The following is a 25,527-nucleotide window of genomic DNA, read 5'->3' as shown; positions in this document are numbered from 1 at the left end:
GTGTAGCCTACAGTACCATCAAGGGCCAGTTAGGCTCAAATTCTCCTGAAGGGTGATGGCATTTGGATGGAGCCCTTAGGAAACATCACCAATCAAAGCAGAAATTATTGAAAATGGACTTTGTAATAACTATATTGAATAAAAGAAAAAATATTCTCTTTCAGACATACATTTTCTTAAATAAAACAGGGAACACTTTCTTGAAAATCTCTGTTAAGACTTTTTCTGCATTTTTAGCATGCTGCTAAAGCCCATAGAGAAAATGGTCTGCATTTAAAAGCAACTTCATGGTTTTTATCTATATATAATTTTAAATGTATGTGTTTAATATCACAGACTTCCACAGCTGCACAGCAATCCAGCTAAGCATTCTGGCTCTGCAGAAAGTTAACATTTCACTGAATAGGACCTTAGTCCCTGAGTAGTCCCACTGAAGTCAAGGGGGCCACTGGTAGAGAAAGGTGCTACTTAACGTAAGTTAGGGTTTGAGACTATAGCCCTACATTATTTTCTGTTTTATTCACTTCAAGGACTAGTTAATAAAGTTGTACATTTTTCGATTGGACCCAGTAAATATTGTGATCTGATAAAAATATATATATATATATAGGATTTGATACGCCAGCATCTGTTGATTAGTTTTAGTATCTTTTTTCTCCTTCTAAAATGCATTATGGTGTATTTATGGTGTTATAATGCACTGTAGACATTTATAGACTTCTAGCTATGTTTAAGGGGTAGATGTAGAGCATTCTCTAGTCTGGAGAATCAGGAATTAGTTCCATTAGAGTAAGGAAAGTCTTGTAGTTCAGGCAGTGGACTGAAACTTAGGAGAGAAATGGATACAGTTCACAGACAGCCCATAAAGTCACTGTGTGAATTTAGATACATCAATTAATCTATCTGCAACTTAGTTCCCTATTTGTAATAAGGGTATAGTGATATTTCAGTGCCTCACAGGAGTGTTCTGAGGTTAAACCCATACATACTTGAGAGACAGTGAGGTAGTATGTACTATAGCAAAGTGAGCAAACAGAAGTAGGTAGAAAAGTCCAACAGAGCCTGAATCTCTTGACCTTCATGTCGAATAAAAGACCAATAATTTTTCCTCAAGAAAGATGATTATGAGATTCAGATATAGTTTAGGCCTGTAGAAAATTGTACCTTGAGAATTGTTTTAGGAATTCCTATACCTGTGCCCAGGTCATTATTATGGTGGATTATATTTTTAAATAAAAATTAAAATTAATTAATTTTAATAAAATAACAATGTACTACATTATTTTTGCTACAAATGTGGATATTGTCCCTACATATTCATGTAATAATTTGTCTTCAAACACACATGACTGCTGCATGAGGAAGTTAATCATGTCTTTGTCAGGAAAGCCCTTTTATCTGTGAATAAGCCCATATTACTACCATTACTATAATGATCTACCATTTTTAGTTCCTACCAGTTTTATGTTTTAAATGTTCATCCAAACAAGTGGTAATATTCTGCCCTGACATACAGCCTTCACTTATTCACAGTAGTCCTCTGAAATCAGTCAACTTTCACAGGGTGTCCGTTAGGGTGGATTATGGTCCAAGAGGTTTAATCCTTCAAAATTGTTTACCTCCATCTGTGACTAAGTAGTGCTTGCAGCGGCACCTCTAGCTATAGATCTTGGATGTGCTTATAAGAATACAAATTTAAAAATAAATATAGTTGACAACCCACTGATCAGAAGCCTATACTTACTACAGCCAAATTGATATGGTTCAGTGTAGGATTTGACAATTCACCTTGAAAATTCCTGAAGAGTGCACACTTCTTCTTGGACTTCATAAGGCTATGGCACTGCTACGGAATCAAACAGAAGTCTCTGTTCTGATTAGAACAGGCTGCCTTTGGGAGCACAGGCTAGAGAGGGAGCTGTGATATTCTTTGAAAGTGCGTAGCACACTTATCTGCTGCTGGCCAATAGAAGGGAGGTGATCCTCATGTCTTGAGCCACGGCTGGTCATTATGCAGTAGTTGCACACTGTCAGCACCAGGCCAAAATTGTGGCTTCTCCTTGCTTTGGCATGCAGTGGGTGGAAGATGTTCTTGCCCCCCTTTCTCACCTTTTTTTTTTTTTTTGGCCACAATCTAGCCCTTAGTATGGTGAAAGAGAAGATGGTTGAAAGGAGGCAGCAACATGTGAAGGTGATTTTTTCATAAACACCCATGTCTCTCAAGGAGTAGTTGTTTTCCCTCCTGGCATACTTGATGATGCTTTTACCTCAGCTTGATTTTTTTTAATCTTGCTGATCAAACTGAAGCTGCAGTACAGCAGAAAAGCAATGACCGTTTCAAGTTCACATATGCTGGTTAAATTTCACCCAGGCAATTCCAGCAGATAGTAAATGACCATATCACTCTGACAATATCTCTGGCAGGGAAATATTGTGCAAGCACAAACCATTCCACGTAGTTTACAACAGATATAGGCACAACATATTTACAGATACTTAACATTAAGAGCTAAATCCTACCCAGTGTGAAGTGGTTCCCAAAAGGAGAAGAGGGCATATGGACATGGATACGCACCTACAACAATATGGAACCTCTTCTTCACCCCATGGAAGCAGCAGAGCAGGCTCTCTCGGTAGCATTCAAGAGTGTTGCGAGAGACCTGGCCCTAAGGGATTTAGTTTGAGGGGTAGGGAATGTGCCTCACTCCCCGCCACATAGTGGATATGTCTTCAGCAAGGGTATATGCTGCGTCTGTTCAGTGCATCGGCAAGATACATTCCAAAATCCATTCACCGTCTCAACTTGAAGAATAATGCCCTGACTGGGAGGATTCCTGTAACAGGATGCAGCAGACAGAGAATCTGTTCCCCTGACTGTACAAATCACAGCAGGATTTGGCTTTAAACAATTAATAATTGAGGAGTTATCGTTTAATATGGTGCAAAGTATGGATAGAAATTCATCTGTTACATCAGGACACACTGGATAGAACTTAGGCACAGAAACAAAGTCTCAGATCAGTAGCTATATTTGCAGATAGTCGTGAGATTTATGGTAAAAATTTCAAAAGCACCCAAGTCCCATTTACAAAAATGAATTAGGCACTTAGGAGCTTAAGGGTATGCCTACTGCAATCAGAGGAGTGACTGCAGCACCTGTAGACATACTTGGGCTAACTTTGATCTACCTAGCTCAAACAACAATAGCTGTGAAGCTACAAGGTTAACCACTTGAGAACACGTCCGGGTCTTGGGCAGGATTGTAGAGTCCATGCTGCTGCCCGTATTGCCATGGCTTCAAGCTAGACAGATCAAAGCTAGCTCAGGTATGTCTACACATGCTGCAGGCACACTTCTATCATAGTATCAGATGCCTCCTGAGTCTCATAGGAAGTCAGTTGAACTTAGATTCCTAGGGGCTAGATTCACAAGGGGGACTTAAAGCACTACAAAGATCAGCACATGACGAACCACTGAAATGTAGGCATCTCGGGGACTTTAATGGTGGAAACAGACTCCTAGGGGCTTGAGATACCTACAAGGTTAGATGGCAGCTGAACAGGTGTTTTGTGAATGCCCATGGCACCAAAATGTTGGACTTAGGCAGGTAGACACAGAAGTCCCCTTGTGACCCCACCCCTAGGTGCCCAAGTTACTTTTGCAAATGGGACTGAGGCTCTTAAGTCACTTAGCTGCTTTTTAAAATTTTACCCTTAGTCAAGATCTTGCCTCTAAAAAAGGTTTTACACTTAACATTACAGCTTAAATCCTCCAATAACCAGTGGCTATTTTGTGCCTAACTACTGGAGCAGAGCAGCCCTTGTGCCAGTGTAGTGGCCATAGGAGGAACTACCCAAGTACACCACCAGCACAGGGAGCATGGCTGGGGGAAAGTAGGCGTGGCTGACATCACTACCCTTTTTGAACCCAAGCTGCCTAATCAACCATTAGGTATGTGGCACAACTTAGAACACCCATCAAACTGCTCTGATTTATTGCAGGAGACCAGAATGACACACGCCCCTTTCTCTTCTCTGGCTGTAGTCAAGGATCAGGGCCTATGTTTTCTATGAAATATAGTTGTTATTGTTTACCACTCATATAGATAGGTATGCAGGGTGCTTTGATAAGTGTCTTCCAGAGAAACATCAAATATAATCCAATGAATAAAAATAAATAAATGTTTGTTACAGCTGATGGAGACAGCAGTTTGTGTTTTTGTATAGAAGGTGTCAGTACCATGTGCTTGGCAGCCTAGGGTTTGGGAATCACATTTTTTCCCAGCTTTGTTTGCAGGCATGGCTCATTAAGCCATTTATTACATAAATTGGTTACTTCAAGCCACACACCAGATGGTGGTTCTAAGTCTGAAACACAGGGTAGGGTGACAGTCTGAAAGTAAATTATCTTCGGTTGTCACTCAAAACTGACTGCCTGCCTTGATTCCCCAGGGGTTAAAAAAAAAAAAAAAAAACTCTCTCATGGTGTAACTGCCAGTCAAGCTTACTAACAGACCACCAACAGGGGAACTGCCAAGCCTGAAATATTCTCCTCTTGCTGCAGTTTATACATTCTGCAGAGAAACATTTGTATGATGCTCTTGCATATATTTTGGCAGTTTAAGCACTTACATTGTATACTGCTATTCTGAGGTCCCTATTACTCTGAAATAAAAATTCAGTTCAGGATGACACCTACCGTACATTTATTTTTGTGGGGTAAGGGAAATCTGTGTTATTTGACTTATGAAAAATGTTGATAAAGTAGCAATTTAGTGGTCATGGTTTCTGTTCTAATACAAAATATATTATAGAGAGAGAGAGAGAGAGAGAAAACGTATTTGGCCCACAATAGGATCCAATAATTTTGACTGGCTTGGAAAACATGTGTCCAAGCCAACAGTCCCTACTCAGGAAATGCTACTTTTAAACTGCTATTTAAACAGTGTAGCTATTACAGCAGGGTTTCTCAAACAGGGGTCGCCGCTTGTGTAGGGAAAGTCCCTGGCGGGTCCAGCCGGTTTATTTACCTGCCCCGTCCGCAGGTCCAGCCGATCGCGGCTCCCAGTGGCCGCGGATCGCTGCTCCGGGCCAATGGGAGCTGCTGGAAGTGGCGGTGAGTACATCCCTCAGCCCGCGCCACTTCCAGCAGCTCCCATTGATGACCGGCACCCTGAAGATGACCGCCACTTGCTGCGTCCTCTCTGACTCCACAGTAGATTTCCCTGGGCCATTTCTCTGGGGCCCCAGCACTCTCTTTTCCCTGGCCTCAGCCTGCAGATCCCTGCAGCCCGCCAGGTAATTTTGTGCTTGTGGCAAAACAGACTTTAGCATACCACAGCACTGCTGGATGGTTAAGTCATGAACATTTTGGCCTAGTTACTCTGACCTATTTTCCAAGCTTGACCACTTTCTGTAAAGTGAGCTGGACTCAGGTGGCAGTAACTCCCAAATATAAGAGCCATTTGTCTTTTTAATAAGCTGATCTACCAGCACGTAGCCCTGCAAAGATCCAAATGCACAGATAGGATTTACTTCTACAGTGCAGACACAAACTGTATTCCAGTCTGAACTCACTGACTGTAGTGCTTGATTATGCTGGTGGAAAGAAAACTGATGCAGAGCAATCTGCTTTGCACTAAAATTGTTAGGCAGTATTACCAAAGATTCTGCTTTTAAATCCCAATTATTCAAGATGGCAAAATCATACTGAACTCTAATACCCAAATGGAAAAAGGTGTACACAGTGATTAGAACAATGGACTCATTTAGAAAGCCTGGGTTCTACTCCTGAGTTGGATATAGACTTGCTCTGTGACTTCAGGCAAATCACGTATCCTCTCTTTGTCTCAATTTTCCCATCAGTACAATAGGTCTAATACTCACCTACCTCAAAGAGCTACTGTGAGACTAACTCAATGACTGCAGACCACTTTCAGATCCTTGAATGAAAGGTCTAGAATTGCAAATTATTATTAAAAAAAAAAATACCACCACACTATATCCAAGCAGCATGTTTATGGAAGTCGGACACATTCTGTGAGCAGTATAATGTTGCCAACCAGGATGGAGTTAAAGGAACATAATGTAGATGTAAGGGGAAACATTGTCATCCTAGGCTACATCTACACTACCAGCTAGGGATGCGAGTCCCCCGCCTGTGTACATATCCTCGTGCTAGCGCTCATTCAGCTAGCACAGGTATAAACAGCAGTGTAGCTGCATCAGCACGGGTAGCAGCAGCGGAGGCCTGGCTTAGCTATGCCAAGTACAAACCCACCTGAAACTGGCAGGTACTGTAGTATTAAGGTAGATGGAATATATGGGCCAAAGGTGTGAACATAACCCAGTCACTGCCCAACATTAAACAAGGTCTGGGGTTTGGCATGCAGAGACCTCAGCCTACTTAGTAACCATGGCAAACACACCATTAAAATCCTTGCAACCTTTTATTAACAATACAGAAAAGAAGGAAAGAGCTAAAGCATTTGAACAGTAAAGTATTAAGTAAGGCTTTCATTTTAACAACATTCCTTTTTCCTTTAGCTGGAGAGTGTTTTTTAGAAAAAAAAAAAAAAAAACCCCTTGTTTGAGAGTCTTTTAGATGGTAACAAAGACAGTAACTCTCCTTATTGGGGAAGAAGTTAGTTGAGATTGGCTGGAGCTGTTGTTGTTAAAGTCCAATCCCCTTTCCTAGGAGACAAAACAAGACAAATACACACAAAACGGAAGAAAAAAGAAAAGCAAATGCATCAAATGCAGGTTCTATCTCTGGTGTTGACATTCACTGCCTCACTGCTGCAAGAATACAGGCATGGCACACAGTCTTATCAGGCATATCTAGATATGATAAATTCGTACCAGCATCAGGCTGTTCAAGGCATTGCCTTTAGCCTTTTTCTGGTCACAGGCTTCGAGGAGTGTTACAAAATATAGTTTTGGCCAGCTAAACCAGACTCTTATTAGACAGAAGGAAAAAGGAGCAGGATAAGAGAAGAGAAGAGATGGGGAAGGAAAAGGACACACAAGGGTAGGGAGGCAGGCAGTTGTGATGAAGTCTGGCATCCCAGGTGGTGTTTGGATTCAGCCAGAGCAAGCGGTGTCATCTGGTATGGGGAGATGGTCAGCCCCCGCTGCCCCTGCAAGGAGCAACTCTCCCTTCCTCCTCAACTGCTGCTGTTCTAGGTGTCCCTTCTCCCCACCCATATGTTTCCTTTGCTACCCTTCCCACCACTGCAATCCCCTAGTCCACTAAGGGGTCCACTCACCCTCGCCTGGCCTAATTATACACTCATCTTACAGTTGAGTGCAAGTTCATAAGATGTCATAATAACCTATAACAACAAATGTTGATGGGAAAGGGTATGAAAGGGAGACAGAAAGTTTGAATTAGTCCAAACAAAAAGTCCAACTGATATAATTAAAGGACAGCCCTGGGTGGGAGGGCCAAAGCCTGAGCCCCACCACTCTGGGCCGGAGGGGCCAGGGTGGAACAAAGCTGAGGCTCAAGGGCTTCACCCCCAGGCAGGGGGTCTGCAACCTGACTCCTGCTGCCCAGAGCTGAAGCCCTCGGGCTTTGGCCCTGGGTAGTGGGGCTCAGGCTTCAGCAAGTCTAAGCCAGCCCTGACATCCCCATTCAAAGGGGGCCGTGACCCACTTTGGGGTCCTGACCCACAGTTGGAGAACCGCTGATCTAGAAGGATGCGAGTATAACTAACATCTGTAACCTGTGCATAGGTCTGTATAGAATTTCTGTACGCTTGGGTATTCATAACTTTGCTGGTAACTTTAATAAAACTTGTAAAAGAGAGACTAGACCGTGTTTCACTTGCTAAATCAGCCCCCTTGTGTCCTACTTGTAATTTGCCTCTGCCTGCCCTTCCCTGCCTCTGGGGCCAGGGGGTAACAGCCCCCTGTTTTCCCAAGCTCACCCTTTTCCTTGCCCCTGGAGCCATGCTGCTTCACAATCCTGTTTGCTGCTTCAAGGCACAAAAGAATGGGAAAATGGCTTGGAAAAGGAATTAAGGAGAGGTGCTTGGTAATTGGGCAAGCCGGGGGCAGTTGGGGACTCCTATGATTGGTACAGCAGGGAGCCAACCCCCACATCATTATAGTCCACCTTAACCCCTCCTACAAAGGGGGGGGGTCGGTAAGGTCCCAACAAGGGAATTGCTGGAGGGACCTGGATAAATAGGGGGTAGCTGTGCCACCATGCCGTTTCCCCCCCACCCCCCAAAATGGGCTGGAATTGGTAAGGTCCTGGCAAGGGAATTACTGGAGGGACCTGGATGAAAAGGGGGGAGCTGGTGGAAGCCACCCCGCTCCCAAAAAAATTGGCTGGAATTGGAGGGTCCTGGCAGTGAAACTGCTGGAGGGATACAAGTTTTGCACCTACACTGCACATTTTATCTGCCAGTTTAGTCCCAGACATCTTCTATCTAATAATAAATTTGCGGCCTGATAAAACCCATATCTAATGTCTCCTGTCATTCTTTCGGCATAGCCAGACAATCAATAGCATGAAAAAGGTATTTGAAGTTCTTTGAAGAGATACAGCAGAAACAGACGTGAGAACTGTGATGCTGCAGAAACTTAGAAGCAAATAGCATCATGTACTATACAAAAACCACCACTATAAACAGCTCTAGTTTTTCCTCCATTAAGCAGAATTATACAAATGCTATACTGACTTCCTTTTCAGAATAATTGTCTTTGGTTCCTAAAGACCATATAAGTTTTAGCATGAATTCAGAGCCCATTGTGCGCATGTTATTGCAGCATGTGTGCACAAACCAGTGAATACCTCAACACTTGCATTTGTAATGTTGAGAGGCAAGTTTAAAGGCTGATTTTTGAAAGTTCCCTCCATATGTTCCTTATGATATACAGTGACAGCATTATAATCTATTTACAGCGGACACACTTTTTCAGAGCAGTTTAATACAGTATCCCAGAGGACCTGCCACTGTCCTAGAAAGACTTTTATGCATTCCAACTACAATGACTCAAGGCGGCTGGAAAAAGTGATGTTGTTCAGAGGGTCTTGCTTAGGTCAGCTATCTTGGTACCTCTAAACCCAGTAAGGATTTATATGTTCATCCATTGTGTTCACTGGAAAATGCTGATTGATTCTGGGACTGTTCTAGAGGCAGTACCTCTCGAAATTTTGAAATCAGGAAAGAGAAAAAGTAGACACAGGGTGCACAGATGAATCTTCAGAGCACAAGATTATGCAGTTCAAGTGTTTCATTATCCAGGACAGTAGGAGTTGAGAAGAATAACAAATTGTCAGGTGTTAGACTGGCTGAATTGTGATAAAAGACTAACAGCTAAAAAATGTAGTTTGACTAAGCAATGACTAAAGGGCGCGATAACTGTCTACGAATACTTGGAGGATGTTTACACCTAGAAGAAAGAAGGAAAATTTAGTATTTTAAGTCAGTATGACTAGGACTGATGTGATGAAGTTTTAAAAGGGAAATTTAGGCTACCAAGAAAGTTTTTCAGACAGATATATTAACCCATCAAACAATTTCCTAAAGGAAGGGACAGAAGGCCCACCAGCTGACACACAACAAGACAGGACAAAATACTAGAAAGGGAGATGAACTTGACGGCCAAGTGGGACTTTCCCCATCTTTAGACTCCATGATAATCACAGAACTGAAGGAGCACTTCTGTGAGTGGCACTCAGCTCCCCACACTTCACGTCATACAGAGTGGAGGACTGATCTGAGATGGCGCTTCTACAACATGGAACAAAGAACAGAATTACGAGAGCTGAGAGATCTGAGTGGGAAGAAAAGTAAGGGATAAAGGGGTCAGGTAGAAGAAGGAGCACTGACTATATGAGAAGAAAGCATGAAATGGGGACAGTGACCTAGGAGGGGAAGCACGGAGGGGAGAGTAACTGGATATGGTGTGGACAAAGCAGAGGTGACCATGGAAGAGGGGAAGGGTGAGAGATTGAATGATTCAAAGACTGAGGTTGGAAAGAAAGTGAAGAGGAGGGTGAGAGAAGACAGACAGACAATAGAGAGGAGGAGAGAAATAAGAGGAATAGAGAGAGGACATATCTCTCCCTCTTTCATACTAAGGGTATGTCTACACTGCAATCGGAAGTATGATTGCAGTACATATAGGTATACCCAAACTAGCTTTATTCTAGCTAGCACAAATACCACTAGAAGTGAAGCTGCAGCAGCATGGGCTTCAGTACAGGTCAGCTGTTCCTGTTAGTACACCCTACGTTCAGATCTGTCCTGCCATAGCTTCACTGCTATTGGTAGTCATGCTAGCTAGATCAAAGCTAGCTTGGGTATGTCTTCATGATTGGCAATCATGCCTCCAATCCAACTGCAGTGCAGATGTACCTTCAGTGTCCACGAGCTTAACTGTGGCTCTGCACCTTGAATCTCACTTGGAACCTGCCCCTGGACCTATTTACAGGCCTCAGAATCCCTCGTGAAGCAAAAAAATTGTCTCACAAGGGACTTGTGAAGTATGACTAATAGGAAGAGCTGCACCACAGTCACAGAAGTTCAGGCAGGGAGGTCCAGGGGCCATTGAAAGTCAGAGATGGGATAGAGATCAGAACTACAATGAACTAATAAATAAAAACATCTAGATCTAGTTAACACCTGATTATCTTATAAAAGACAAGGATCAAAAGTTCTTTCTTTCTAAAAACAAAATTACCTGGTTTGACTTTGTTGTGAAGATCCAGAATCAAAACAATATTTTAAAAATATTACCTTCTTCAAAGCTTCACTCTGCAGCATATGAGCACTGCAGAGATCAACACCCAGTGGAACTTTATAGAACCCAGGCAGAAGTGAAATGCAATACTAATTTATTTTAAAATAAAATGAGGATGAGGAATATTGTAAACACCAATGTACTTCCTGCTTCTCTTTCTGCCATAACATGTTACCAGTTGAGTTGCAAAAATAGTATCTATTTTTTAAAGTACCGGTATGCTACATGAAAGAACAAGTGTAGAATTATATTATGAAAACACCTTAGAAATCCTTGGGGCATTTCCAGCATGCATAAGTGAAAAGAGAGTAGTAGTATTCAGTTATAACTTTGGTGAAAATTCAGAGGTTAATATTCTTCCTTAGCCTTTAAAATAGCAATAAAACTAGTTAGACAAGGTAAAGTCTTAATAAAATATGTGTAAACATAATAATGAAAACACAAAGACAGGTAAAGGTTGTATAAGAATGTAATAGGGAACACTCACTTTTCTATAGAATTTATAAACCTAACTATGAAATCTAGGATCTATGGAAATATGTGGCAGTCTAGTGGAGAGAGAACTGGATTGGGAATCAGGAGACATAGCTCTACTCCTGACTCTGCCATTGGCCTGCTAGATGACCTTGGGCAGGTAACTTCACTTATCTGTGCCTCAGTTTCCCATCTGTAAAATGGGGATTGATATTTACCGCCTTCATAAGTGTTTTGAGATCTACTGATGAAAAGCTGTGTAAGACCTAGATATTATTATAGTAGGGAATAACATTGACTATTAAATTCTATAGGTTTTATAGTGGTAAAGCCAGCAAAAGCATTATCTACACTAGGGCTCCCACCAGTGGGAATTTTTAGTATAATTCCCAGGTGTTGTCAAGTCTGAAGATTCAAACTGTGCTGCATTTTGTCCTTGTTCACACTGGCAGCTAGTCTGTGTTCAGCACAGATTCTCCTCCACATCTAGTCTTTATCTTGGAAGTCCTACGCAACTATTATTTATAAGTAGGTGGGATATGTTATCTGACTTAGTCATTTCTCACATCTCCACTCAAACCCCCACATACCTCCTATGCATGGAATGCCTTCTCTGACCTAGTTCACCAAGACTCACTTCTACCACCCACACAAGTGAGTCAGACAAATCTTTTAGTAAAAAAATGACATTTTTCTTAATAATTCAACCATTCTACATGCATGTCTTTGTTGAGTAAGTATGTCACCTTATTGTAGTGACCACCATATCTCCCTCCTCTATTCCACTGTTGTCCCTTCATTGCATTGTGCATAACATTAGATTGCAAGTTTTTCAGGGCTGGGGTCTTGCCCAGGGTATATATACTGTGAGGAGCCTAGCACAATTCTGGACATTGCAAAATAAGAGTTCTTTATGGTCCAGTCCCACTCCTACCAAAGTCACTGTTATTAACTCCAAGGGCAGTATTATTAGGCCCTTACTTACATGTCAAGACGTGAGCTCAGGATTCCGCTTTTCATCTCTAACTGTTGATGGCATCTGTAGTTCCTTTAGGAAGCAGATCTACTGGAAATTTTTGAAACGGGAAAAGTATGAGTTCCATGCATGTGCCTATCCTCTCACACCGTCACCAGAGTGGGAATGGCAGATAGAAGCTAGAGGGCTGCTCCCACTAGATTACTGCTATTGGATAAAAAATAAATACAACCAACCTTGCAGATGACAGGAAGAAAATCTAGCCCTAATTGTTTATGCACTATAGTTTCCACAAACTTGGACTGTTCTGTAGCTAGCAAGAGGACTTGTTTATTCTGAAATACAAATAAATACCCCCTGGGCTGCTGCAGTTAGTGAAATAACTTAAGATCATAGAATCATAGAACCAGAGGGTTAGGAGGGACCACAAGGGTCAAATCAGCTGCTGCTGATCGGTGCATTTTTCATTAGCACTTTAGAACATCCACTGCACTATTATTTTGGTATCTATTTTTCAATCTGTGGGTTAGAAATGTCTCATTTCTTCTTTTGAAATCTTGATTCAGTGATCTCTAGTCATGCCCCCAATACTCAGCAAATGCATCAACATGTTCCAATTAATGAATTACCTATTCATTTCTAAAATAATTGGAATTTGTCACAGGGTGCCTCTTCAGCTACCCAGTGAGCAGCACTGCCTAGCCCGTTGTCATGGTTCCTAACCACAAATACACAGTCTGTTACTTTTCCACCATATATACCTTTAATCCCTGTTTCCACACAGGGCAGGATGTACCACAGGTACAAATGTACAGTTCACCCTCCCCCCAGCCTTTCATACAGCTTCTCTCCTCTATTCAGTTTACCCTCTGAACTTCCCCTTTTGCTTCCTGTTCCTCTCAATTAAATATACTCCCATTACTAAGCCAATTATCTCATTAGCCCAGCAATTACCACCCAGGTGTCAGTAATCCCCCCACAGCAACTGGTTAATTAACTTCACTCAAGCTTGTAGTCTTCACACTGTTGCAGCCACTTCAGTGACCAGGATGCTACAGATAGAATTCTGTGCACTTTCTTCATTAGCAGCCATTTGTATCAAATTACTCTTTCTTATATTATTCTTCTCATTGTTAATTATTTTAGTAATTGCTTAGTGATCTTGGCCATATATAATACAGAAAAATAAAGACAGTCCCCATCATAAAACGTTTACAGTCTCATCTTACACCTGTATCCCTATCCGGCACCTTTAATAGCACAAGAATGAGACATAGTAAATACTTGCATCTTCAGTTCTTTTGTATTGCACGTGCTCTTACTCCATTTTTCCCTCAGCTACTCAGTATCTCTACATTTGTTTCAAAATAGCTATGGATATGTCCCTATTACTGAGGTTTTAAATAACAAAGAACTACCTAGCTTTAGGACCTGTGGCTTAATAGCAGAGAATGTGACCTTGAATTTAGTATTTTATTTGAAAAATTCTGTGTGAGAATTAATGAATGATCTTGCATATGCTAAAGTAAAACTGAAGGTATGTATGCATGATATTTGGGGATTGTGTGGTCCTCAAAAAAGGATTTGCAGAGAAAGCATAAAAAAACTCTCCCATATGTTATACTGTCCTATGCCGATAATAAAATTAAGGAACTCTTTTTCAATACTACTGTATTTATTAAAATTGGAGGAAATTCTCAGTGATAATAATTACTCTCTTATTACTCCTCCTCTCCAAACTTTTCATTTTATAAAGGTGACACTCTTTAATTATATTTTGGCAGATGCATTAAAATCGTTCCCATAAGAACATGAGAGCTTATGCTTTCAATTGCTAACGTTGCCTATAGAAATGATTACTGAGAGGAAGTCCAGCATGACAAGCAAATGTACATATCAGAAAGGGAAACATCATTAATTTATACTGTTTTCTCCCAGCCCTCCTCACTGAGTCTCATTGTTTGCGCTCTTCATGAAGGAGGATTCCACCAATAATATTACTATTTTGGTATCCTGGTATCAGAACAGGGGAAGAAGTGGCAATACTCTACTCAAAAACTGTGCCCCCAATCCCAGGGCAGTTCTGTCCTTCTTAAAAAAATATTGACATTGAGAGAGATAACACCGTGACAATTTTTATATGATCGTTAGGCATCTACGTTAGCAGCCCTTTTAGATCAATGAGAGCACTAAGAGAGGCATGATGTTCCAGTCTATCCGCCAACTCAGTGAGATATCATAATAACCTCAGATAATAACCTCAGCTATCATAATAACTAGAAACTTTTTAAAAATAAAAGCTTTAATTCCACAGAAACCGATGAGGGCACCAGAGAAGTAGCAATACATTATACCTCTTGGTATTAAATATTTTCAGAACTGGGTGTTGTAGAGCTGTTCCTTTAACTCAACTGGCAGAGCAGTCATCTTAGAATACTCTTGTCCCATCTTGAACTTGTCCCTCAAAGTAATCTGATAGGTTACCACAGTGGTTCTCAAACTGTGGATCGGGATCCCAAGGTGGGTCCCTACCCCGTTTTAATGGGGTCACCAGGGGTGGCATTAGACCTGCTGGGATCCGGGGCTGAAGCCTGAGCCCCACCGCCTGGGGCCAAAGCCGAAGCCCAAGTCCCACAACCCAGGACCAAAGCTGAAGCCCGAGAGCTTCAGCTCTGGGTGGTGGGGCTCAGGTTACAGGCCTCCCACCTGGGACTGAAGCCCTTGGGCTTTGGCTTTCCCCTCCCCCCCACACCCAGGGCAGCGGGGCTTGAGTAGGCTCAGGCTTCTGTCCCCCCTCATGGGGTTGTGTAGCAATTTTGTTGTCTGAAGGAGATTGTGATGCAATGAAGTTTGAGAACCCCTGTTACCACATATGTCTTTCTAATAACAGATGTGAGAGATGGCTTCTGTTTATGTTGTGCATTCACAGTAGCTCACAACATAATTAACACCCTGCCAGTGACAGAGAAGGTTGCTTGCAAGAACCAATGTAATGTTCTCTTCTGAAAATGAATCCTTTTAAATCAAAGGTCAAAATCTAAAGGTGATAAGAACCCACTTGTGTTTGTTCTTTGTGAATCCCATCAGTTGCAATAACTGGGCTTTGCATTACACCACCACTTCCAAGACACAACTGGAAATGATTTTAGATGAAATAAAATAAAGGGCTAAATTTTGCCCCTCTTCCTCAAGAGGAGGAATACATCATTCCATGAGTAACCACTAGTGAAATTAACGAGCTATCCCTGGAGTAATATGCTATTCAGGCTAAAATTAGAGTTAATTGGAAATGTTTTTCATGCCATTAATAATTTAGAAGAAAAAAAATACAGTTTTGTCAAAACTGTTCTTCAAAGTTCCTGAAAATTTTGGCCAAAACCAAACTTTTTCATGAAAATATGTCTGATTAAACGTCATTTTTCTCTGAAGAAAGTTGTGGTGAAAAAAATTTAATCAGCTCTACCAAAAGGGATTATGATTGGGTGAAATTCTGAAATCTGAAAATTTCCTTTCATCCCAAATTGGAATACAAAGGTGAAATCACAAAATTTCCCATGAAACAAAAGTTTCCATTTGGAAATATCAAACCACTCTTATCAAAACTTTGATAAGGCTGAAGCACTTCATTTTATTCCACTTCGATAAGGCTGTTTCATTTTGTTTCATATTGACTAGTTTGAAGCGCTTTGTTTTGATTTGATCAATTTAATTTTTATATTATCATACTATTAAGGTCTACTCAAAATGTTTCAATAATTTTGCATTGGAAATTTCTGTGAAATTGATGCTTTTCTGAGAAATGTTTTGAATTCAACAAGTCAGCATTTTCTAATAGAAAACTGTTTCAGTGGGAAGACTGAAAGAATTGGGTTTGTTTAGTTTGGAAAAGAGAAGACTGAGAGGGGACATGATAGCAGTTTTCAGGTATCTAAAAGGGTGTCATAAGGAGGAGGGAGAAAACTTGTTCACCTTAGCCTCTAAGGATAGAACAAGAAGCAATGGGCTTAAACTGCAGCAAGGGAGGTCTAGGTTGGACATTAGGAAAAAGTTCCTAACTGTCAGGGTGCTTAAACACTGGAATAAATTGCCTAGGGAGGTTGTGGAATCTCCATCTCTGGAGATATTTAAGAGTAGGTTAGATAAATGTCTATCAGGGATGGTCTAGACAGTATTTGGTCCTGCCATGCGGGCAGGGGACTGGACTCGATGACCTCTCGAGGTCCCTTCCAGTCCTAGAATCTATGAATCTATGAATCTATGAAAATGTTTGACCATACATAGTAAATTAGATTGTTAGACAAAAAATTAGTACAAACTAACTGAACCAACCATAGCGCATAATTTGACAATGGGCACCTGGCATTAGCCACTGTCAGAAGACAGGATACTGGGCTAGATGGACCTTTGGTCTGACCCAGTATGGATGTTCTTATGTTATGTTATGACAGTGATATTGTCACAGGATTCTCTACTCACCACTGGGGTGCCTCCACCTGGCTGCTCTGGGATTAGTTCCTTCTAGGTCTGACACCACCTTCTGTCACTTGTTTACAAGCCCCGCAGTCTGTCTCTCCATGGTCTGACTGCTCCCTCTTCATGGCTTGGCCATACAGCTATCTCACTATGTGTTTTCCCCTTCCGGGGGTATCAAATTCACACAGGACAAACCATCTCAGACAGATTCCAAATCCACTGCCCTGACCATACCACTTTCCAAGTAGCTGGTAGAGGAACCTGGGCCTGCCCTCTATTTTGGGTTCCAGCTCAGGGACCATCTAATCAGCAGTCAAAGTCTGCACCATCTTAACCCTTGCTACCATTTCCCTGAGCCATTTCCTGCACCCTCTCCCCCTATGTTTCCTTCCTTCCTTCCTTCCCTCTCTAATATCCAAAGGATGGCTGCAGGATCCTTCACTGCAGCCCTTTTCTGCTGCCAGCTTCCTGGCTTTATACTATTCCTGCCTGTTCCTTCTCAGCTGGGCTCCATCATCATTCAGAGGTTACTTAGGACATCTAATTCTCCTCAGTGGTGTCATATCCAGTTAATTTGCCTCTTCTCAGACTCATTAAACTTTTCTAGGCTAGTGTGGGATGAACACCCCATCACAGATATTTTAGGAAGCTCTAAGCATAGTCTCAAATTCTAATCAATTGGATTATTTATTTATCATATAGCACCATAAGTAATTAAATTAGAAGGAAGTATTAATTTTATACTGAGCTGTTATGTAGTTTTCTTAGAAATAATGAAAACTTGTGTTCTTTAAAATAATAATAATAGTAACTTACATTGTTAACTCACACTGTTGATAAAGAGATCTATTGCAAATCACTGAATTTTGTGAATTAGCAAGTTACCAGATATTATGGAAAGGCAAAGATAATGTGTCACAGGATATTTTTTGTTCAGGGTGTCAACTCTAGTTTAATTGCACTCATTATAACGTGATAGTACACAAACAACTATAATGCAGTCCACTTTGTAAAAACTCAAAAGTCCACTGAAATCTCAGTAATATGAGATCCGTCCTAACTGATTGTTGAGCAATTGGGATGAATTCCTTGTGTTAATTATGAAGGGTGTGGTTTAGCACAATGTGGATTATGGAGGTTCTGCTGTATTTTCACTGGCTCCAACCAAGTTCTAATGCACTAATTAACCCTTTACTGCATCTCCTATTTTTTCTAGGTCTTACAGCTGCAGCATCTCTTGTGTCCCTGGCTTGGGCTTTGGCTTCCTACCAGAAAGCCCTCCGTGACTCCCGCGATGACAAGAAACCCATCAGTTATATGGCTGTTATAATCCAGTTTTGCTGGCATTTCTTCACAATTGCAGCTAGGGTCATTACTTTTGCTCTCTTTGCCTCAGTTTTCCAGCTGTACTTTGGGATCTTCATAGTCCTCCACTGGTGTATCATGACCTTCTGGATCGTCCATTGTGAAACAGAGTTCTGCATCACTAAATGGGAAGAGATAGTGTTTGATATGGTTGTTGGGATTATCTATATCTTTAGCTGGTTCAATGTCAAGGAAGGAAGGACACGTTGTAGGCTCTTCATTTACTATTTTGTGATCCTTTTGGAAAACACTGCCTTGAGTGCCCTCTGGTATCTGTACAAGGCCCCACTGATCTCTGATGCTTTCGCCATACCGGCACTGTGTGTGGTGTTCAGCAGCTTTTTAACAGGCATTGTTTTTATGCTGATGTACTATGCCTTCTTTCATCCCAATGGACCAAGATTCGGGCAGTCGCCAAGCTGTGCTTGTGAGGACCCTGTCGCTGCCTTCACTATGCCCCCAGAAGTGGCAACAAACACTCTAAGATCTATCTCTAACAATCGGAGTGTCACAAGTGATCGGGATCAGAAATTGGCAGAGAGGGATGGGTGCGTGCCTGTCTTCCAAGTAAGGCCCACTGCACCTTCAACACCTTCATCCCGGCCGCCAAGGATTGAAGAGTCAGTCATTAAAATTGATCTTTTCAGGAACAGATACCCGGCCTGGGAGAGACACGTGTTGGACAGAAGCCTGAGGAAGGCTATCTTAGCTTTTGAATGTTCCCCCGCTCCTCCACGGCTACAGTATAAAGACGATGCCCTTATTCAGGAGCGTTTGGAATATGAAACTACTTTATAAAAAATAATAAAGACTTGAAGAAGCTACAAAGTTACAGTCCAAATTAAGGGTTGACAGTAGGGCTGTGGCAATAACTAAACTGCAACCTACAATAGAGCAGCAAGCGGTAGTTTTCATAGTCTGGCTATCATCATGATTATCATTTGATCCTCTGTATGCAGTCTGTCTGCAGTTCACTTATAAAGCAGCATCACCTGAGAGCCTCAAAAAATCTATTACGTCAACTGGGAAATAGACCCAGCTCATGACTCCTTGCTGCTGTGAAACTCTGCTACACAATACTTACGATCAACAGGAAGATTCTGATGAGAGCTTTCAACTTTAACCAGTAGTGCATTTTACTTTAGAAATGAATGATTGATATTTGCTTATTTAATGACAAAAAAAATGTCAAATAGCTTAGCTGTACCAGGCAATGTTGCTGTTATAAAAACTCTGGTTTCTGCAAAAATGATAGGAGTATAATCCTTAAGTCTCCAGCAGATACACCATTCAGTTTAGAATAGATTTGCAAAATAGTTCTGAATCAAAAAAGTACATGTGTCATGTTTGCAAGCCTATCAAAGGAGAGTAAACTAGAGTCTGATTAATCAGGTAATAAGCATTAGTACCAACAGAACTGCTAGTTGTCTATAGAATTCAAGATTCATTTTAATTAAAATTTCAGTTACTTTTGACAGAAATCCTATGCAGCTCACCTCTGGCTTTCAGGAGGAACAAGGAGCTCTAGCCTTTAGTGATGTAAATTAAATGATAATCATGATTCAGAGTTCAATTTGCAAAAGCTTGAACAAGGAAAAGCAAGAACAAGGAAAGTGTAGGTTTCATACTCTGAACTTTTGAGGACCACGTTCAGATTCTGAGAGGAAAGCATCAGGATATGAACACATTGTAACTTAAATCTGTTTCAGGACTCAGAATGCATGGCTCTGTGTGTGAATGTATGCAGGTGTGATAAGAGACGCAACATGCCATATCCTTCTAGTGCCAAACACTGTATAACTACAAGATTGATATTGTTGCCTGAGGGACAGAAAACGAATGGCATGAGGCCTACAAGAGCAGGAAGCAGGAAAGAACAATCAAGTTCTCCACATGTACAGACAGCTCTGTTTTTCCCCCCCACCCCAGGTGAAAGTGATGTCTTTTAGAGGCTTTCAGCCACCTCTTAGTAAGTATATACAGTCAAGTACAATTAAACCAAGCTATGTGGAAAACCCTCTTGAAACTATTCAAGACTTGGTTCCATATCTATCTAAAAATGATGTTGACTCACTTGTAAAATGAGTGTTTTTGCTGCAAGCTTCTGGGTTTTAAATACTATACCTCCCTAGGGTATGATCAAGTCAATGGTATCCTTCTTTATGTTAAAAGTATCCCCTGATGGTGCTTTCAGTTGCATTAAAGGTGCAAGTCAAAATTTGATAGTATTTTTTTTAAAGCTGGTGCAGAGTGAATAACTCATGGATTATTTCAATATTTTTGTAAAGTAAAAATATGGTATATAACGGTGTTACTTTTTATAAACCGCAAATCTTTTAATACATCTCATTCTCTTTAATAAGATAGAATTTAAGAACTGGTCCACAAATTATATCAACTGGCCTCCACAGGTTGATGTAAACATGGTTTTCACACGTTATGGATTTATTTTGCAGTGTAATGCCATATGAAAGCCTACATGGGTACTTTTAGAATATTCCATAAAAAGTGAATCCTGTTTCAAGTATAGGTGGGTTGTGAAGACGCCAAAGGGTTTCCATGAGAAACAACTCGCTATAACTATGTCTATCCATTTTAGGAAAGTGGAGCACAACTGGAGGTTTGCTGTTTTAAGCAGCATTGTCAGGGTGGAGAAGAGCTGTGATTTTGATATTTTAACCACTGTCAAGTATATTAAGTGTAGTCACTGCTGTATGTGTTCCTGGATAAGTTCAGTCTTTCCTGTTATAATATTTGTAATATGAAATAACAGAAGTTACATAGCATATGATTTCTTTGTATACATTCAATTAGCCATTTGCAATACTTAAATCATTTTTTTTATTGCTGAAATGTTCAAAATCTGTTGTACTTTGATAGGGGCAAAATCCTCAAAACAAAATATCTCTGGAAGTGCAGGAATCTGCAAGAGAGAAAAATAGTAAAATTTTACTGTCACTAGAAAAATCCCTCAGGTTTGAAGATTTGCATAGATGTTTGCAAATGAAGCAGTAGCCAGTTGCATGCATGGTCATTTTTAAATGAAATGATCATTTGATAGTCAGAACATGAAATCTTATAAGAAGTGATTGCCCCCTTCCATAGGGGTTCACCTGATTATTCAGTAGACATTAGTCTGAATTTGTCAGAAAATACACTGCTGCTACAACCAATTAAAAAGTGTTGGGGAATCAAGTCCTTTGTCTAATCAAATTCAATAGAGCTTTCATTCCATAAGCACACAGCAGATCAGCACATAAAAGAAGTGGTCAGTCTACATACCAAGCAGCCCCAAGTTTTTCTTACCTGAAACATCAGGAACTAGATTCACAATGGCTAAGTCCAGCATTTAGGCCCCACTGGCATTCACAAAACCATTTAGTCCTGCAGGTGCTAAAATTCCTAAGTACCTACATTTCAGCCATTAAAGTCCCTGAGGCCCCTCACGTTCTTCTGCTGGGCATGCAAACATTCACCTCAGTTCTGACACCACTGAGCAGCTTGGCATCATAAGCCTGGTGGGATTCATAAACTAGGCATTCCCCTGCCTATCTCCCCAGCAGGGCTCAACTGGTAGGCATGTTCAGAGTATGCCTAGCCCCACAAAAAAGATGACCTGTGGAGGAGGTGGTTCCCCCTACTTTTACCAGTAGTCAGCACGCTCACCTCGGGTGTTTGAGACCCAGGCTCAAATCCCTCCTCTGCCTGCTGTAGATCAAGGATTTGAACATAGGTCTCCACCCTTCCAGATGAGAGCCCTACCCACTGGACTATAGGGTATTCTGGGGTGAGTCTGTCAATTTGTTCTGTTGGAGCTGTTCCACCACCTTCCCCTCCTCCTGGGTTGTTCCTGAGAAAGGACTAATCTGGTTTAAGTGCCTAACTCAAGCAGAGGGCTCACAGTTGTAAATCCCAAGTGGAGATAGGCACCTTCCTCCTGCCCAGAGTTAGGCGCCTAAATCTCTTTGAAGCCCCATCCCTCTCCTTAGCATTTCCTTCTGGCTAGCTTAGGTAGCTCCCTGCTCTGCTTGCTGGCTTCTATTAATCTCTTGTTTAGGCGCCTAACTCTCCCCATTCATTGAATAAGTGCCTACGGTGGGGTTGTGCATTCCACTAGTTGGCAGGCTGCCTAAAAGTTAGGTGTTGCAATGTTGAGCATTTTAACTCCTAAATCCCCCTTGTGAATCTAGCTCCAGGTCTTTTGAAAACAATACTAGAAATTGATTTCTACTGGAATAATTAAAAACCTGCACATGTGAAAACAGTGTGCAGTGCTTTTCCAAATCCTAAGTCTAAGTTTTGGTGAGGCTTACAGAATCACTTTGTTTAAAGGAACTTTGTCAAAGTCCAAATTTTGCATCACAAGATTTTTGCTTTGTTTTTTTTTTTTTACTTTCTAGAGTTCAATTTCTCTATTCTCGCACCATTTTTTTTCTATTTATAAAAAAATCTAATTTTTAAATACCTGCAATTTTTAAATGATTTATTGCAGGTCCTAACTCATAGAAAATTGCTATATGCGTGCTGTCATAGAGAGTAGTATGCATAGCCTCTCTCTAGAAATAAATCCAGTTGTGTTCATGGAGAAAGAAGTGTTTTAATAGTAAGTCAAATTTTGATCCCCAAAAACTTAATTTGTCACATTCGTCAATATCACTGATACTTGGAAAGCGATCAGAAAACACATTGAAATCTGTCTTTGCAATGAACTACATAGACTGACTGTTTTGCCATGAACAGTCAAGCTAAATAGTGGTAAGAACATTTTTTTAGGAGTTCTCTCTGTTAAACACAGCTCATTCCAGAAACCTCCGTACTGCCTTATGAATAGTTAATAATGGACATGCACTATTCTTTTTACCACGAATTATAGTTTTAGGATTAACCAAGGAAGTTCAAGTAGGATGGCAATAGGAAAAATGAAATGTTAAAACTTAAGCTTTTGCTTTTGAAGTAATCAAAAATCAGTTCTTTAACATTCCATTCCAGAACAACAGGAAAATGACATAAAACACAAATAAATGAAAGCTCAAAATTATGCTCTGGTGGAGGAAAAGTATTGTATTGTCTCTTTGTGTGTGAGAAATTAATTTCACATGAGCCTTGTCTATTGAGCTGTGCAAATTTACCAGTAGATCTAAATGAAATGGAGCTGTTTAAACACTCTCCTGAAACATGGGCATTTTAAAGTCTGTAGGTTTATATGTTTAAGAAAAGACCATTTAAATAACTGCACACCAGTTATTTAAGCACTAACACTGATCTTTGAAAAGGGATTCTTGGTCATTTTAAAATGCAGTCTGTTATATAAATATTTAGTTTTCATGGTTATCATAAATATTCACCATTAGCCTATTTGTTTCTAAAAAAGCTTTTCAAGTGATTCTTCATTGTTCATCTTTCCTTAAAGCTCATCAAAAGCCTTAAAAAAAAAAAAAAAAAAAAAAACCACTCTTCATGGAGTGGTACTTGGCTACATCATTGCTTCAGCTAACAAAGTTGCTATTGTTTTGCTGCTCACTTTCTGAAGTGGTGCAGTTCAATGTGGCTGGGATGCTGCAATTTACCCTGTGGCTGCCCCACCTCTTGCACTGGCCTGCACAATGCCAAGGAAATGACTTCAGCCGAGTGCTGGAGTTGTAGTGCTGCCTCTGTTGCCCCTGTGCATGGTAAGAAGCGGAGTAAATTGCATTCATCCAAACTGAATGGACAGACAAGCATCCATCTAAACAAGCTTATTTCGGCTGAGATGCTGCAGAAGGTGCATGATGAAAATAATCACAACATGTGCCCGTGAATTAACAGGCTCAGCGCTGTAATTACTAATTCTATAGTACAACAGCACAGAATGTGGGAAGAATTATATAAAAACACAATGAGCCATTTAAATGTTGCTAATTGTAGCAATTAGGCTAACTCACATGAAGCCTGCGCTCTCAGCAGAAAGCCAAATGGAATAAGTGGCAAACAGCCATTTATACACTATAAACAACATGTTATGAAATTCATCCTCAATTGTTTATAGAAAAAATGTATTTTTATTATACATATGAATCCTTTCCTCTTTATTCTGCTACAACAGATGACATTTAAACTGAGAACAGACCAATTTAAATCTAAGAACAGACAGATCTGAATATGGAATTCTGCATTTGCACTGTTTCCCATATTTCTTTGTGTTCACTTTGGTTTTTTTTTTTTAAACAGGTTACTGCAATTAGTATGAATGAATAAATTTTTAGAGAAATTCTGTATCAGTTTTACTCATTTCTAAACTGCTGCAGTGATCTGTTTTCCAAGATGATTTACCTGTCCAATCAAATGCAAATTTCACCATAGAACTAAGGGCATGATCCTGCAAAAACTTGTTCATCCAAATAGGCCTTATAGGAATAATCTCACTGAATTAAATTCTATGTTTTGATATTGAAATTTTGCAAAGACTTTTGTAGCCCATTGGACCTGATTCTGATCTCATTTACTTGTTTTACAGTGGTAACCTCATTGTCTTTAGTGGAATTTCTCCTGATTTACACTGATGTAAAAGAGATCAGAATCAGAGCCATTGACTTCAGTGGACAATTTGTATGAGTAAGGATGACTTTTGTGGGTAAAGATTTGAAGGATCAGGCCCTCAGTCTGCATTGTTAGCTCCATCCTGAAGTCAACTGGAGCTTTGCTGCGGACTCGGATGGCAGCAAGATCAGGACTTAATATCGCTCAACTACAGCAGAGAACTGTACTCTAGACTTAGTGATGCTAATCATTTTTCTCTCTTCAGTGCTGACACTAATATAGCTGTAGTTTGTCTGGTTGACGTTTTTTTATTTGTTGATCTATTCCTGTTAAGTGGACTTTTAAAAATGTCTATCCAACTTCAGTCATTTCAAATTAACATTGTACGGTTTACTTTGGAACAGAACAAACAAATTTATCAGAATCAACTTCATGTAAACATTGGAGTTCAAGCCTGCAGTTATGTTTTGGATTTCATTATTAGGATTTACTTACTTGTGCTGGGAAAATCTCGTACACACTAGTAAGCCACATGTCTAGTCTGGATCCTGGAGGGAAGATGCCGGATACCCAAATAAGTATCTGGCTGATGGAGAGACACAAGGGGGCTAAAGAGATGTCTGGCGGTAAGCTTTATGGGCACAGAAAGATGCATCCTCCAGCATATGTATGGAGTAATTTGTGCCATCCACACATCTAGAATTTATGATATGGGGTAATTTTGGGACCAAGGCATTTTAGCTATATTATAGGAGAGTTGTGGGTATCACATTTGGGGATCGGGGGCTTGCTAGGATTTGGTGAGATAAATTACCAAATAATATTTCCATTACAGGCATCTGACGAAGTGGATATTCACCCATGAAAGCTTATGGTCCAATATGTCTGTTAGTCTATAAGGTGCCGCAGGACTCTTTGTTGCTTTTTACAAATAATAGAAAATTCACATGTAATAGATAAAAACAA

General features: G+C 40.5%; 1 protein-coding gene across 1 annotated transcript in view; it reads left to right on the top strand.

Moving 5' to 3' along the window:
* Positions 1–18,843, top strand: part of XKR4 (XK related 4) — a 278,474-nt gene extending 259,631 nt beyond the window's left edge. Inside the window, exon 3 of the mRNA XM_065399747.1 lies at positions 17,897–18,843. Coding sequence (XP_065255819.1) covers positions 17,897–18,843 — 947 coding nt within the window. The remainder of the gene's footprint in view (positions 1–17,896) is intronic.
* The last annotated feature ends 6,684 nt before the right edge of the window (positions 18,844–25,527 follow it).

Source organism: Emys orbicularis, chromosome 2 (genome assembly GCF_028017835.1).
Source record: "Emys orbicularis isolate rEmyOrb1 chromosome 2, rEmyOrb1.hap1, whole genome shotgun sequence".
Lineage (NCBI taxonomy): Eukaryota > Metazoa > Chordata > Testudines > Emydidae > Emys > Emys orbicularis.
The sequence above is the reverse complement of the archived record's forward strand: the minus strand, read 5'-3'. Positions and strand labels throughout refer to the sequence as shown.